The 15405-nt window shown below is 46.5% G+C and overlaps 2 protein-coding genes across 2 annotated transcripts; one reads left to right on the top strand and one right to left on the bottom strand.

Annotated features, from left to right (window-relative positions):
- Window positions 1–2023: 2023 nt before the first annotated feature.
- LOC125740451 (zinc finger protein 883-like) lies at window positions 2024–6130 on the bottom strand. Its single transcript, XM_049011588.1, has 5 exons — window positions 6081–6130; window positions 5218–5297; window positions 4838–5038; window positions 4650–4672; window positions 2024–4546 (listed from the first exon to the last, which is right to left on the bottom strand). Exons 3-5 carry the CDS (start codon window positions 4979–4981, stop codon window positions 2707–2709), a joined length of 2007 nt encoding a protein of 668 aa, XP_048867545.1. The 5' UTR covers window positions 4982–5038; window positions 5218–5297; window positions 6081–6130; the 3' UTR covers window positions 2024–2706.
- Window positions 6131–6270: 140 nt separating this feature from the next.
- prmt5 (protein arginine methyltransferase 5) lies at window positions 6271–13570 on the top strand. Its single transcript, XM_049011610.1, has 16 exons — window positions 6271–6484; window positions 7339–7457; window positions 7681–7766; window positions 7949–8083; window positions 8213–8325; window positions 8919–8968; window positions 9182–9345; window positions 9428–9589; window positions 10174–10251; window positions 10382–10440; window positions 10639–10761; window positions 10855–11030; window positions 11421–11624; window positions 12415–12525; window positions 13157–13221; window positions 13320–13570. The coding sequence occupies exons 1-16, from the start codon at window positions 6384–6386 to the stop codon at window positions 13470–13472; spliced, it is 1899 nt and encodes a 632-aa protein (XP_048867567.1). The 5' UTR covers window positions 6271–6383; the 3' UTR covers window positions 13473–13570.
- Window positions 13571–15405: the final 1835 nt, after the last annotated feature.

Here is a 15405-nt window from a genome sequence, read left to right as displayed (position 1 = left end):
AAAAAAAAAAGAGAAAAAGAATGGTGTGCCAAGTGATAGTTGCTTGGCGACTGTCGTCAAGGAGACCGAGTCCTAGAGACTTGTGACATCAAAAATCTTCTTATTTGGTAGTATTTTTTTTTTTTGTCAAAAAAAAAAAAATGAATAAGAGTAGAGAATGAGAAGGACGAAATGTAAGTTAGGAGAGACGTAGAACATGCATATGGTGAGAGGACGGAGGAGTAAAAGATGCATATTTATCGAAAAACATAGATTTAGTCACTCAGTTTTCTCAAGACGTGTTAAAAAGGCCCCAGAAGTCCTACTGTTCAGTGTAGAGGCAGCCGCACACAGTGCATTACCCAGGGCCTGCAGTGCATTACCCAGGGCCACCCTACCCACGTGCAGGACGTCACCGCTTGTGTCCGACAGCACGCGCATCTACTGAGCCTATTTTCTGCCTGTGCTTCCTATGCTGTCCATCCGGGCGACTTCCCCGCTTACGCACAGCAGGCCCACGCGGTCACTTTAACAAGGGGGGGGGGGGGGAGCTCCAGCACAACTGAGAAAAATGGGTCCCTCCTGAAAATAAAATTCGTGACAGCCAGCTGTATAATGCAGTGACTCATTCCACTGGCGTTCCTGATGAAACGAGGGGGGGGGGGGGGGGGGGGGGTGGCAGGTGAAAAATAAATTGAAAATACCACATTACAGCAGATTTGTAACATTTATGCTGCATTATTCAATGTTCAGATGCTCCTCCGTAACCTTTTACATCTTACATTCCCCGTTATTTATTACATGTCTGTAATTATACTGAACTTTCTCTCATTATTGTGTTACTAATTGGCACTGGCTCTTACTAGCCGAGCGTAGTGAAACCTTGCACGAGACGTTGCATATAGATCATTAATTGATGGATAACTCGTGTGAAGGTTTAAATGTAGCAGCGAGAAAGAAAAAAACATGCTTACAGGTGGATGGAGACTGTGGTGTGAAGATGGAGCAACAACAGAGCTGTTATTTTCCCCTGTATACAGAAGTCATGTGATGTGTTACAAGGTTAGTCCCTCGGGTCTCACAGAGCCGACCCCAGAAGACGGCTTTAGTACGTGTGCTCTATGTTTTCATAGAGCGAGCATGTAGATATTGTATATGGCCAGTTTATCGGATAATGCAAGCAGCCCATTTCTACAAACAGCGAATCGTGTGTCTGCGGCTGAATGCGTACAGCATGCAGACAGGGCCGAGAGGTTCACACGCTCTTTGACTAAGCGTCAGAACAGCTAAGATGTCTGCTGTAGGCGCTTTTGAACTTGGTGTGATCGCTGGCGCCTGAGTTGGTGGCTGCAGCGTCTCAGAAGCAGCCCTCCTGGGATTTTCATGCACCGTACAGTTTGCAGTGGATGATGCAGTGAATGATGTGACAAACAAAAAAACACCCAACTAATGACAGTTCTGACTGAAAAGGGCTCGTTAACGAGAAAAGGTCAGAGGAGAACTGCAAGACTCGTCAAGGCGAACAGGCCGCAAATGCAAAAACAACAGCTCAGTACAAAAGGTGGCATGCAGAACGGCTTATTTGGACCCGCAATGCCAACCCTTAAAGCACCTCCCGTGCCAAAGAGGTCCTCCATAGTAACAGCTAGCCGTCCTAATAAGCTACTTACTATTTAATGCTTCAGTTCTTACAGTGAGGTACTGACGGCATATTGGAGATAATTCAATGCAATATTTCGTCTTTTTTTAAGTTTATCCAAATGCATAATCAAAAAAAAAAAAAATCACCAGCATAGCGGAAACACAAAATATCTGAAATATATTTACACTTTGGATCTGCTATGTACGACTATCAGAAGACCACTCAAGAGTTCTTATATGTTGCCACCCAGTGGCCAACATGCCTCATTGCATTACAGTGCAGCCCCCTCAGAGTCATAAACGAAGGAATGACTCACATCAGGAACCAGAAATTAACAACAACCCTAGATCCTCAGGCTGTTGTCATCTCAGCTGATCTTACTGTGAAGTTTGTTGGGAAAAGTCCTTTACTTAATGACCGGAACTTAAATTAACCTCAACTATAACAGTGGCTGCCAAATGGATAATTTTAATGGATTTATTGCAATTACTGTGCATCCAAAAAAAATGTTTCTCCTCCAACTCTTCAAAAATGACTCCCTCACATGACATTCCATGGCACGGCACACTTCATATTGTCATATCAAAATATTAACGTGCAACAGACCCTAATCGAGAACCGCAAGGTCAATGTTACGCAAGATAGCCGCTATTATTCATAATGTCGAAAGTAATACAACAAATCAAATGGCTTTTAAAACATCAAAGGAAAACCATGATAACAAAACACTGCAATCTGCAGTCACAAGACTAGTAGGGGGGGGGAAACAGGAGCTGGTTCTGTGCCATTTTCACCTTTATTTTATAATCAGGGGGAGGGAGACATTAACACCCCTGTGCTAAACACAAATCCACTTACAGGTGGAGAGAGTTATTGTCAACAAAACTTTGATTCTGCAAGATTACTTTTTTTTTTTTTTTTAAGGAAAAAAAACACAAAAATCCATGATTTCACACAGGGCAATATCCTCATATAACTTGCATATTTTATACCGAAAGAAAAATAGACCTACATTTACAAATTAGAGAGCATCAAAAATAGATGACCCATCCTGCCTCAATCAAATCAGATTGCCGCAAACTGATTTATTTCTCTTTGGCTTTGTGGGTCCGCTTATGTGCGGTCAGGTGGTCTTTCCTGCTGAATCTCCTCCCGCACTCAGAGCACTGGTGCGGCCGTTCGCCGGTGTGAAGCTTCTCGTGCCTTCTAAGGTGCATCGGGTGGCTAAACAATTTCCCACAGCTGGTGCATCCGTACGGTCGCTCCCCGCTATGATTCATCTGATGCGTTAATAGGCTGCTCGAGTTATAAAAACTCTCCCCGCAGCTTGAGCAAAGGTACGGTTTCTCACCTGTGTGAGTTCGCTCGTGTTGTTTCAGGTACCAGGCGGAGCTGAAGCTCTTGGCACACTGTGGGCAGCTGAACTGCCTTTTTTTGACGTGGCTTTGCTGATGCACTTTAAGGCTGCTGGCTGTGCTAAGACACTTTCCGCACTGCGAACACTTGTAGGATTTAGCACCCGAATGAATCTGCTGGTGTATTTTAAAAGTGTCGCTTCTGCTGAAGCTCTTCCCACACTGGGAGCAATGGTACGGTCCTCCCACCGCATGGATATATTTATGGGATTTTAAGGTGCTTGAAGTACCGAAAGACTTGCCACACTGCAAGCAGTCATATGGCCGCTCCTTGGTGTGTGTTCTCTGGTGCATTTTGAGGCCCTGTTCCCGGCCAAAGCACTTCCCACACTGCGAACAGCTGAACGGTTTTTCTCCAGTGTGGACCACCAGGTGAACCTTCAGCGAGGCCGAGTGTCGGAAGCTCTTGCCACACTGACGGCACTTATACGATTTCTCTCCGGTGTGAATTCTCAGGTGCTTCAGCAGATCTCCAGAGGTGCCGAATCTCTTCTGGCATTCGGTACAGCAGTAAGGCTTTTCTCCCGTGTGGGTGCGTTCGTGAATCTTCAGACTGTTGCGCTGACTGAAACGCTTGTCGCACCGGGAACATTTGTGTCGCCGTTCCCCCGTATGCGTGAGCTGATGTGACCTCAGGTGTGCGATGCGACCGAATGTCTTCTCACATTCCGAACACTGGTAAGGTCTCTCTCCTGTGTGAATGCGTTCGTGCAACTTGAGCTCATTTTTCCTAATAAACCTCTTGGGGCAGTAAGAGCAGGGATACGGACGTTCTCCAGAATGCATCAGCTGGTGCGTTTCAAGATCCTTTTCTCTGCTGAAAGCCTTCTCACATTGGGTGCACCGATGGGGTTTATCTTCTCTGTGGACCACCCAATGCATTCTTAGGGATGCCGAGGTAACAAAACCTTTCCCACAAGTGGAACAGATGTAAGGTTTCCACCCTGCGTGCCGCTCTTGGTGCAGTTTGAGGGAACTTCTTCTGCTGAAGTTCTTTCCACAGAGGGAACAGTGGTGTGGCTTCTCGCCAGTGTGGCTTCGGACGTGTACCTCCAGGGCACTCTTTCGGGTAAATTTCTTCGGACAGTAGGAGCACGGCCACAATCTTTCGCCTGTGTGAAGTCGCTGGTGAAGTGACAGTTCATGTTTGCTGACATAGACCTTCCCGCACACAGCACAGTGGTACGGTTTCTTCAGCGAGTGCGTTCTCTGGTGCACTTTCAGGTCACTTTGGTTTTTGAAGCCCTTTCCGCACTGGGAGCACAGATTCAAGTTCAACACAGTGACAACGGGCTGAGGCAAATTAAGAGAACTAATATCACTAGTCCGGGTAAGAGGGATTATTAAGGTTTTGTGACTGCTAACTAGATTTTCGGCAATGGACAGTGTCTGACTAAGGGGCAAGTCGTTTCCGGACTGAACCCGTTTCTGACCACAGAATGAATCAGATTGTGCTGCAGACAGTGTACAGCCATCACAGTCAATTTTCTTGTCTTCTCTTCTACAGGATCTGGAAAATACACAGACAGACATATGATAGGGTCATTTGCCAGGTTTTACATGGAACTGAGAATGCAGCTTTGCACAGAAAACATCAAAAATAGTTCACACACCTTCTCCGTCTGCTCTCGATCTCCTGCAATAAAGGAGTAGCCGGTGTAAGAAAGCCAAACGAAAACCAGGAAACAAAGGAATGAATGCAGGTTAGCAGAGAAATAACTGTCATATGAGAACTGAAAACAGATTTTTTTTTTGTTGCATAACATTTGTACAACTAATGGTGTGAAACTGCAGCCCTCACCTGAAAAGCTGAAATTTCTTCTGTCTTAACCTCCTGTTTTATTTCTCCGTTAACATAAAGTGGTGGAAATACCTCTTCCTCGATCTGCTCAACCTTCACCTGAACAATTTGCTTTCTCTGTGACTTCTGTATTGTCTTTTCCATGTCTTTACTCTGTAGATTCTGTGACCCAAACACTACCTTCTTCAATCCCACTGTGGCCTGGGTTGGAATGGAAAAAGACCGTTTTCCTATGAGCTACAGTATGAAAACCTTATTAAAGATAAATGTGTACACCCCTACATGCATTATCCAGAAGCAAAGAAATAAGAATTACCAGTTTCACTAATCCTTATGCCGCCTTATGTCGAGTTTTCAAGCTACATTATAATTACACAAACCTGCTCTACGTCTTCATTTCGATTAGCATTTCTGTTTTGGGTATCTTGTTTCTTCGAACCCAGACTGTATGCAAGATGTTCTATGGGATATAGACGCACATAGCTAGAAATCTTCCTCCTACACAGAGGACATTGAAGACAACTATTGTGCTCCCAGTAATTCTGCAAACAGGCTCTGCAGAAGCTATGGCTACACCTCATAACTATAGGGTCATTTAAAATATTATGGCACAGAAGACAAAACAGACTGTCTGCAGAAGGAGATGGCCTTATCGCCATTTTAAAAAAAATCCGGTTGTCAAAAATTGTTGGCAGTTTCGTACTTGACAAACGGCTATTTTTATCAACGCACACACTTTTGGCCTCCGATGTCTTAGTGGACGTTAAATGTACGGCTTGGTAAGCCATACGCGTTTGCACACTGTAGTTTTGATCCCAAAACACTATCTGTAAATCTTAATTTCACCCACTGAAATGCCAAGGCAAGTTACATGCAATTTCCACATGCAGCAAAGTGGCCAAAACACCAAGAGAAATCACTGATTTACTTCCTGTAACGAATAAGTATCAATTCAAAATAAAAGAATCATTTCGTCAATATTATAATTCTGTTATATATTTCAATTGTCCGATGCGCAAGAAAATATCCAATATAAAATTAAATATTGCACGTCAAAAAAAACGGACGTGATTTATTATTAGTGTAAATAAGTGAAACTGCAAGCCACCTGTTAAATGCTAAGGACAACTAATACTACTGAAAGTCGGTTTCCTATTCTTCTAGTAAATTGCGCCACGAATTGCAGAGGTTCGGCTATCGACAAACTTTTATTTTGAAGTGGATATAATCCAGAGTTACCTACCAACAAACGCTCCGCTACTTGGAAAATCGTGGGAGCGCAAAGCATGGTATCTCTCGTGGAATCGCGAGCCGCTTCCCGCCTCTCGTTCTCAATTGGACGCGGGCCTGGGCTGCTCTGGCACCCGATTGGATACTGGATTTGCACGGAAATCTCGCGACAGCTCTCGAGGGGCAAGAAACTGCGCGCCGCTCGGTGCCATCTTGGCTCTCATTCGCTGCGCTACAGTTTCGGGGGATGGCTTTGGGGAGAAAAGCAGCTGAGGTTCAGTGTTCAGCTACTCGTTCCGGTGCTTCCACTCAATGAATGATGGCGTCCGCCAGTACCGGGAGCCGCGTCTCTTGCGGGAGAGATTTAAACTGCGTGCCCGAAGTCGCAGACACACTTGCCGCGGTCGCTAAACTCGGGTGAACAATCGGGGGTTTCGTTTTGTAATGTTGAATGAAAAATCGATGCGCTTTTGGCTAGTTCGCCGCACGTGATGCTCACTTGGAGTAACCGGATAGCAGCAGGTCGCTAAGTTTATTTCACACGTGCCCGTGAAGGTAGCCGAATGGCTGCCCTAGAAGATAATGAGTTGCACTGTTAATGCACGATTCTAAATCTGTTTAATTTACCTTACATGACCAGCGATGAAGTTATGATGTTCTAAGTCGAGGAAGGCTGACTCTGTTAACTGCCTGCTCCTTTATGCCCGAGGGATCAAATTCATTTATTGGTTTCAGATAAATAAATCAATTGCGAATTACGTTACAACTAAATTATTAGGATTTATGCAGTTGAAAGTGGGGACGTAAAATAGGATTACCGTCAACCATGCCCACCTAATCAGCAGTTACATGCAGTATATTTGCTATTGTAAGAGATAATAACCATGACATGAGGTTTTTATGTACAAGATTTTTTATAAAATGGTCGTCACCATTGTGGGTATATTGTAGTTTATGCATTTTATTGAATTTATATTTTTAAGCAGTTTGCAGTCCTACTGTGATTTGAACTGAAAAAATGTGCCAGTAAATGAATTATTTCAACCAAGCACTCTAGAATCCAAAGGCCTTTATTAAGGCAAGCATGTGGGTGTTGCCTGTCCCGACATAAAAATATTAATGTTAAAGGGGGTTTCTTGCCTTAAACAGAGCTTGAAATGTTTAAATGTTTATATAAACAATGGTAAAATGTGTTTAATTTGGTATCGGCTATTCTTGTCTGCTGTGTAAATTATTTAGTACTTGACCTCAGACTAAATCTTCCCTACCAGATTCGACTTCCTGTGCATGCCGCTGTTCCACCCACGCTTCAGGAGGGAGTTTGAACTGGACCCGGCTCGGTCACGACACGGCGCTCAGACGCGCTCCGACCTGCTGCTGTGCGGGAGAGGTGAGGGTTCCCGACCCCCGGGGCTCAGGGTAGGAAGAGGAGCTCAGCCTCCACGTGTTAACGATTAACATGTTGCTGTTTTCCTATGGATGGTTGGCCAGCGGATGGGTATGAGCTTAGAGAGAGTAATGCATCTACAGCGTTGTGTTGAGCTCTGGATGGGATTGGAGCACATCAAATGACGATGGCTGTGGTTGTAGCAGAATCCTATGCTTCTTGTCAGATTGGAATACGTTGATAGTGGGCAAGCTGTCGCCATGGATCGAGACGGATTCCGAGCTGGAGATGGAGCGAAGAAACTCGGAGGCGGTGAGTCTGGGACAGGGGGCCGTCTGTGTGCAATTCCCACAGCCCCCCTCATGCTGGACGTGGGATTCAGAGCAACACCTCATTGGAAATAAGTCGCTGTGCACATTATATTGTTTGCATATGTGGTATTTTACTACATTCTTTGCACAAACCTGATTCCTGGTTTTAATTCGCATTAACAGGCTTTGGTACAAGAGCTGAACTTCTCTGCTTACCTCGGCCTGCCAGCGTTCCTGATCTCATTGAAGGGCCCCCACTGTGCCAATCTGGCCCGCGTTCTGCTCAACCACATCAACACGGGCCACCATTCCTGCATGGTAAGGTACCAGCCAGTCCCTCTCTTATGCAAGTCGTCGCCGGTCGCTATTCACTTCCTTATCTCCTTCACTCTTATTTGTATATTCATTTGCTTTTGTGTTTTTTTTTTTTGTTTTTTTTTCTGGAAGTTCTGGATTCGCGTTCCTCTGATGGCTCCTGAAGACATCCGCGATGACCTCATCGAGAATGACCCAGTGAACCACTGCGCCGATGCCAGCGACGATGAGCAGACCTGGTCTTGGTGAGTTTTGAGTCTCTGGCTACATCCATACTCCACTAAGCAGAAATGGGGCCTGGATGATCAGTGTAGCATTGTGGTCAGGGACCACACCTCATGACCTGAGGTCCTGCTAGCGGCATTGTTGTTTAGATAGACTCTTATTTCTTCACTAAGTCATCAATTAACATTACATCTTACTTCTTGAACAGGTGCATTTGTCCATAGTGGTGTACAAGTGAGGCAAGTAGCACATTAGACAAATGGCTGTTGAGGAGTCCACTAGGCATTAGTGAATGCTCAGGTACAAGGCAGAATTGGAGCAGGAGCTACACAATGGCTTCTAACACAGCAAGATTCTAATAAGACTATTCAAGGAGCAGAAGTGTAACATAAGGACATTCAGGAAATGTAATGAGGCATCAGACTAGTAGCGGAATTAATGGAACACATGGGTCTTGAGGCGTTACATGAAACGATCACTTTACTATCATGCTGAGGTCTGCACCGCTGTGGTCTGTATGCATGTTGACATGTGTTGCTCTCCAATTATTTATTTCCCTACATACGTCCCTTCTGTTCTGATTTACCCACGATTGTTCCCCTCTGATTCCCAGGTGGCATTCGTTCAGGTCACTCTGCGACTACAACAAGAGGGTCTGCCTGGGTAAGATCCATGGAGTAACAGGAGAGTGACTGCACAGCCCCGAGTCGCATGCAAAGAGATAATTCTGACAGGAAACGCATGAAATGTATCTAGTCATCTGTGGTATTGATACTCGGACTGAAGTCATGTTAGTGCAGAAACTTGCTTTCAATTGTAAGGAGGAGTCTACAAATACCGGACCACTTTGTGTTCTTCTTTTTTCTTCTGGGACAGCCATTGACATCGGGGCAGACATGCCCTCGGATGCTGTGATCGACAAGTGGCTCGGCGAGCCAATCAAAGCAGCCATTCTGCCAACTAGCATCTTCCTGACCAATAAGAAGGGGTTTCCTGTCCTGTCTAAGGCCCATCAACGAATAATATTCCGCCTGTTCAAGGTACAGCACCGGGAAACATGACCGGTTTGTGGAAGGTTGCGGTAAATGCTAATGTTAAGCCTGCCCAATGTTTCTGCCCCAGCTCGAGGCACAGTTCATCTTCACTGGGACCAGCCGCCACAGTGAAAAGGATTTCCGCTCCTACCTGCAGTACCTGGAGTACCTGAACCAGAACCGGCCCGCCCCCAACTCCTATGAGCTTTTTGCCAAAGGCTATGAGGATTACCTTCAGTCCCCTCTGCAGGTGCAGCCTGTTGCTGTTCTTTACTGCTGGTCTAAACTCAGATATATTCGACAGTGTTCAGTACTACCTCAGATGTCAAGCTATTGAGTCTAAGTCAGTCCAGTTATTGGGAAGATGACAAAAGCCAACTTGGAGAATCACTGGGGCCAGGCCGCCTGTACAGGGTGTCACACGCACCACAGCCGGCCGACTCGTGTGTTTACTTACGGGTGACGATGCACCTGTGTGTCCTGCATGTGACACTCCTTTACCTGTTAAACACGCTGTACTCTGTCGCTTCATTTAACTCCCTCAGGCGGAGTCGTCATTTTACCGCCTCCTTAGAGGTTTTGAATAAGTTAAGCCAGAGGCTTTTTTAGATTTATTTTTTTATGCATAGCTAATGTTTAGTGTCTTATTTCAATTGTTGTAACGGTTTGTAATATTTAATAGTTATAAGGTTTTCACCTTTTTGGTTCCTCAGTTTGTTTTAATATCTATATACCCTCGCCATGAATATACCTCTGGGTGTTGGCAAGGCGCTGAAAGTCGACACCTGTGCACATCTCGCCTCTCATTTTGACGCGGCTCTTCGTCCATTTTAGCCCCTCATGGATAACCTGGAGTCCCAGACGTACGAGGTCTTTGAGAAGGATCCCATTAAATATTCCCAGTACCAGCAGGTACGGCTGATTTTGCTGTTTAGTCGTGTCCCGGTATTAACTGCTGAGTCTTCCTCGTGCCTTTTGTGGCCGTCATTGTTTGGGTGCTCGTGGCACGGGACTGGCATGACCTGTCGGGTTTCTCCCCCAGGCTGTGTACAAGTGTCTGCTCGACAGGGTGCCAGAAGAGGAGAAGGATACCAACGTGCAGTGAGTAGTACCTCCTGTTTACCTCGGCTTGCTCTTCCTGTTTGAAGCAGTGCTTCAAGCCGCCCATATTTGTGTTGGCTACAGGATACACTGTGAGAGTTAAGAATTGACTTCTGTAAGGAAGCAACCGTTCGTAGCATGACCATATGCAGCCTGTCATGCAGTACTTGGCGTATTTTGACACAGCCTCTCTCTCAGGGTTCTGATGGTGCTGGGGGCGGGGCGAGGGCCCCTGGTCAACGCCTCCCTCCGTGCGGCGAAGCAGGCTGACCGGAAGCTCCGCATCTACGCCGTGGAGAAAAACCCCAACGCCGTCATCACGTGAGCACGCCGTGCTGGAGCTGGGGGGGGTGGGGGGGGCTCGTCCTCTCATTCCTTCGCTTTCCCTCATATTGACCGCCGTTCTCCTCTCAGGCTGGAGAACTGGAAGTTCGAAGAGTGGGGGGATCAGGTGACAGTGGTCTCGAGCGACATGCGGCAGTGGGTGGCGCCCGAGAAGGCGGACATCATTGTGAGCGAGCTGCTGGGGTCCTTTGGCGACAACGAGCTGTCTCCCGAGTGCCTGGATGGTGCCCAACACTTCATGAAGGGTGAGGCAGAAGCCACAGGGCTGCATGACTGTCTTACTTAATCTTAATTATAGGCACAAGTCAAACATTATTGCAGTTATGACTGGCATATATTCTAATAAGTTGTATGATTTTTTTTTTCTGAACAAATATGCACTCAGGTAAGTAGCTTTAAACATTTCCTTTGACTGCCTACGGTTTTTGCATAGTACTGTATGTCCCATTGCTAATTATAGCTTCTAGTTGATGACCCTTTGCAGAATGCATTTACTGTAATGCTCCTGAGCTACTCTGTTTGTTTATTTTACACTGTTTGGTTGTAATTGCTGTTCACTGATAGTGGCCCTTATGATTCCTGCATTGTAATCGTGGTATAATCTTAAAGTAGCTTATTAAAGTGTGCTCCTTCAGATGATGGGGTGAGCATCCCGTGCTCCTATACCTCCTTCCTGGCCCCGCTGTCGTCCTCCAAGCTGTACAACGAGGTGCGGGGGTGTCGCGAGCGCGACAAGGACCCCGAGTGCCACTTCGAGACGCCCTACGTGGTGCGGCTGCACAACTTCCACCAGCTGGCCGAGCCCAAGCCGTGCTTCACCTTCACCCACCCCAGCACAGGTGAGGGCCGCTGCCTCGGTCCACAACCGCTTCTGGGAGGAACCAGGCTTTTTCTAACCCAGAGTGGGTGGCACTGCTGTTACCCAGTCCTCATTGCTCCAATTCACTCATTTCCTTTGGGCTGAACCAAGCAGTGACTCTCAGTCCATGGTAACCCCGCTCAGTATGGGTTTCACAGCTTCTTTTCACCAATCACAGGGTGCAGCTCTGCTTCACAGTCCATGATGGCTCCACCCACTGTGGGTTTCACAGCTTCTTTTCACCAATCACAGGGTGCAGCTCTGCTTCACAGTCCATGATGGCTCCACCCACTGTGGGTTTCGCAGCTTCTTTTCACCAATCACAGGGTGCAGCTCTGCTTCACAGTCCATGATGGCTCCACCCACTGTGGGTTTCACAGCTTCTTTTCACCAATCACAGGGTGCAGCTCTGCTTCACAGTCCATGATGGCTCCACCCACTGTGGGTTTCGCAGCTTCTTTTCACCAATCACAGGGTGCAGCTCTGCTTCACAGTCCATGATGGCTCCACCCACTGTGGGTTTCGCAGCTTCTTTTCACTAATCACGGGGTGCAGCTCTGCTTCACAGTCCATGATGGCTCCACCCACCGTGGGTTTCGCAGCTTCTTTTCACCAATCACGGGGTGCAGCTCTGCTTTGCTGTGTAGCTTTTTGTGCATGTTGGAAGTGATGTTCAGGAATGCTCATTTGCTCCTCGGAGTCCATTTCTGTACCTTAAATTAGACTAAACGTACATTCACAAAAACACACACTGCTTCTGTCTTTCACAGATATGAATAATAACCGCTACCAGTGCCTGCGCTTCTCAGTGGGCTGTAACTCTGTGCTCCACGGCTTCGCCGGATACTTCGAGTCGACGCTGTACAAAGACGTGACTCTAAGTAAGTCCCCGCATTGTCCTTCCATGCCAGAGCTAAGGGTTCAGGTGAACGTTTAACACTAAACTTAGCGTCTGGGTGTCATTCTTAGAACTACTCTTTGGGCTGTTGGGGGCCAGACCTCACACCCTCCTGGAATGGGACCTCATTAGGACCCCTGAGTGGGTTTGAGAATGAAAAGATTTTGTAATTTATTAGGTTTGAGGCAGGGGTAGTGGTGCAGTGGTTAGCACTGACTCCACACACCTCTAGGAGCAGGGTTCGAATCTCTGCCATGACTCTATATGTATGGAGTCTGCTGGTCCTGCCTGTGTTGCGGCGTTTCCTCTGGGTTCTCCAGTTTCCCTCCAAAAACATGCCCAGCTGAATTAAAGTTGCCAAATTGTCTGTAGGTGTGCATGCGTGTGTGCCCTGCGATGGGCTGGGCTCTGTGCCCATAGTTACCAGGGTAGGTCCCGGATCCAGGCAACTCTGCATAGGACAGGTGGTGATGGATGGATGGATGGAAGGTTTTGAAGCATCAGACAGGTCTAAACTTGGGGAAATTTACTGTTGTTTTTTTCCATTCACTTGTAGTTTTTGTAATTAAACTGAAAATTTCAGCTGAGGTAACTGTACCATGTGCCTCTACCAGGTATCAAACCAGAGACCCACTCTCCTGGAATGTTCTCCTGGTTTCCCATATTGTTCCCGCTCAAAGTAAGTTACTGTTTCCCCTGGTGCAGTGGCCATGGCCTCAATCTCACCCCCTGCAGGTACGTGTTGCTCAACGCACATGTGCACTCTTCTCATTACAGCAGCCAATCTCCCTGTCGCGGGGAGATCACGTCAGCGTGAGGTTCTGGAGGTGTAACAACGGCAAGAAGGTGTGGTACGAGTGGGCCGTGACGGAGCCTGTCTGCTCTGCCATCCACAACCCGGCCGGGCGCTCCTACACCATCGGCCTCTAGGGCGGCGCTCATGCGGACGCACAAACGCGGCCCAGTTGTCTCTGCTGTTGGGTTGTCCTCGTTTTTCTCTGTCTGCTGAAATAAAGATTTTGTGAAAACCCTCATGGTCCTGCCTTTGTAACAAACATAGGGGAACCTGATCCGTATTCCTCGGTTTTGTGTTTCAAATGGGAAACTGGTGCAGTGTATTGCCCTATTTCTAATGCTATAGGTATGGGTTGTGTCCTTCAAAACTTCTACTACGATGGGATGTGCAGAGGCAGTCTGCGTGTGTGTGTGTGTGTGTGTGTGTGTGTGTGTGTGTGTGCGCGTGCGCGTGTGCGTCTGTGTGTGTGTGCACATGTGGTACAAGCCTGAAGGACATTGTTGATAAAATCACTGATATGGCAAATGAAGTCCTGAAACAGCATCTGACTGCCTTTATCCTCTTTATAAAAACTAACGGCTTCTTGGGCTTGTCGTTCTCTCTGCTCTCGGGAAGGTTCAGCATTCCTTCTAATGCCCGGTCATTCTGAAGGTCCCTGTGTTTCTGTTACGCTGACCCAGCTCACGTGCTTAAGACGGCTGCTTACCATTCCACGAACACGCGATCCAGGGCCGCCACCCGAGTACAGCCGGAGGGTAGGTAACCATGGTGATGCGGCAGAAGGTCAAACTTGTCCGAAAGTTGCCGATCTCTAGGTCAGGCAGATTATGTTCTGGAGGGAACGTGTCTGTCATGCGTAGACACGCTTGATTAATTAAAACAATTCTGTGTCCTCAAAGGCATTTCTGAAGTACAGTGCAGTCAATCATTATAGAAAGGAATGATCCTTTTAACAGGGGTTAAGTTAAGCTGCACCTCATGTTTACAGGACAGAAAAAGTATGTAAGAGGAATAAAGCTGGGCGACAAGGAACTGAGAATGGTTTGTTTCCCTAAGAAACTAAGTTGTGTAGCTAGATAAATTTCAGCATAAGCATCTTACAGAATATGTCTTTAGGCATGCAGAAACGCTGTTTTTGATTGGTAATTGTTTTTGGATTACAGAGAATACATACACATGCCAGTATTTTTTGATCGTTTGTTTTCCAATCTAATTCTCAGGGACCCCGAGACAGCCCACGTTTTTGCTCCCTGCCAGGCAGTCCACATTTTTGCTTCCTACCGGGAGGGAGCAAAAATGTGGACTGACTGGGGAGTCCTTGAGGACCGGGTTCAGAAACACTGCTGTACAGCATGGAGCCCAAAGCAGGGGACACCCTAGACAGGATGCTGGTCCTTTGCAGGGCATACGCCATCAGTAGTTTAGCGACACTGATGCCCATCTTCCTCTTCCATATTGATTTTTTTCCCTCCCCTGGTCCATCACTCAATATATCTATTTATACATGCACTTTCACAGAACTCAATGTCATCTGTTGTGTGTGCACGTCTGTACTAGCGTTTGCTGCCTGCGTTTTGCTGCAGATCCTCGGTAACGTCCCGCTTTCTCCCTTTTTGTGCCTTTTACATTTACACAGTTACACAGCGATTGAGAGGCGCAGCAGCTTGCACTCTTTTCAGCACATCCTGTTACCCCTTTGCACATAAAATTTGTCTTAAAATCAAACTAATTGTGAAGTAAAGTCGTGGTGATACTGGATCTCTATTCCATTTTTTTTTGTTTTTGCGTCCCTTGTTAATTAACATTTCATTAATGACAATTTTACTGCTGTCTCTATGACCCAGAGCGCTAAGCCCCAATGGCTTGGATAGGTACATGTCCGCGTGCTTCCTTGCAGGAACGCTTAATTTCTTATTGACTATCAACAAAGTGCCACCGAATGTTTGTTGACTGAAAGCATGCATTGGTAGGTACGTATCTGTTTTTAAGTCATTCGTTTTTCCATGCGAAATATCAGTGAACCTTTTTTTTTTTTTTAATTGCAACAGGAAATGTAGTTACACTTTT

Source organism: Brienomyrus brachyistius, chromosome 4, assembly GCF_023856365.1.
Source record: "Brienomyrus brachyistius isolate T26 chromosome 4, BBRACH_0.4, whole genome shotgun sequence".
Classification (NCBI taxonomy): Eukaryota; Metazoa; Chordata; class Actinopteri; order Osteoglossiformes; family Mormyridae; genus Brienomyrus; species Brienomyrus brachyistius.
Note: the sequence above shows the minus strand (reverse complement) of the source record. Positions and strands in the feature narration are given on the sequence as shown.

What these genes read in the sequence shown, in the direction of transcription:
- LOC125740451 (XM_049011588.1), bottom strand. Translation starts at nt 4,981, where the DNA reads ATGGAAAAGACAATACAGAAGTCACAGAGAAAGCAAATTGTTCAGGTG. An exon ending in AAGAAATTTCAGCTTTTCAG is followed by an intron (nt 4,673 to 4,837) that starts GTGAGGGCTGCA and finishes CCTTTATTGCAG; the next exon opens with GAGATCGAGAGCAGACGGAG. An exon ending in ATCGAGAGCAGACGGAGAAG is followed by an intron (nt 4,547 to 4,649) that starts GTGTGTGAACTA and finishes TGTATTTTCCAG; the next exon opens with ATCCTGTAGAAGAGAAGACA.
- prmt5 (XM_049011610.1), top strand. Translation starts at nt 6,384, where the DNA reads ATGATGGCGTCCGCCAGTACCGGGAGCCGCGTCTCTTGCGGGAGAGAT. An exon ending in GATGAGCAGACCTGGTCTTG is followed by an intron (nt 8,326 to 8,918) that starts GTGAGTTTTGAG and finishes TCTGATTCCCAG; the next exon opens with GTGGCATTCGTTCAGGTCAC. An exon ending in CTTCACCCACCCCAGCACAG is followed by an intron (nt 11,625 to 12,414) that starts GTGAGGGCCGCT and finishes TGTCTTTCACAG; the next exon opens with ATATGAATAATAACCGCTAC.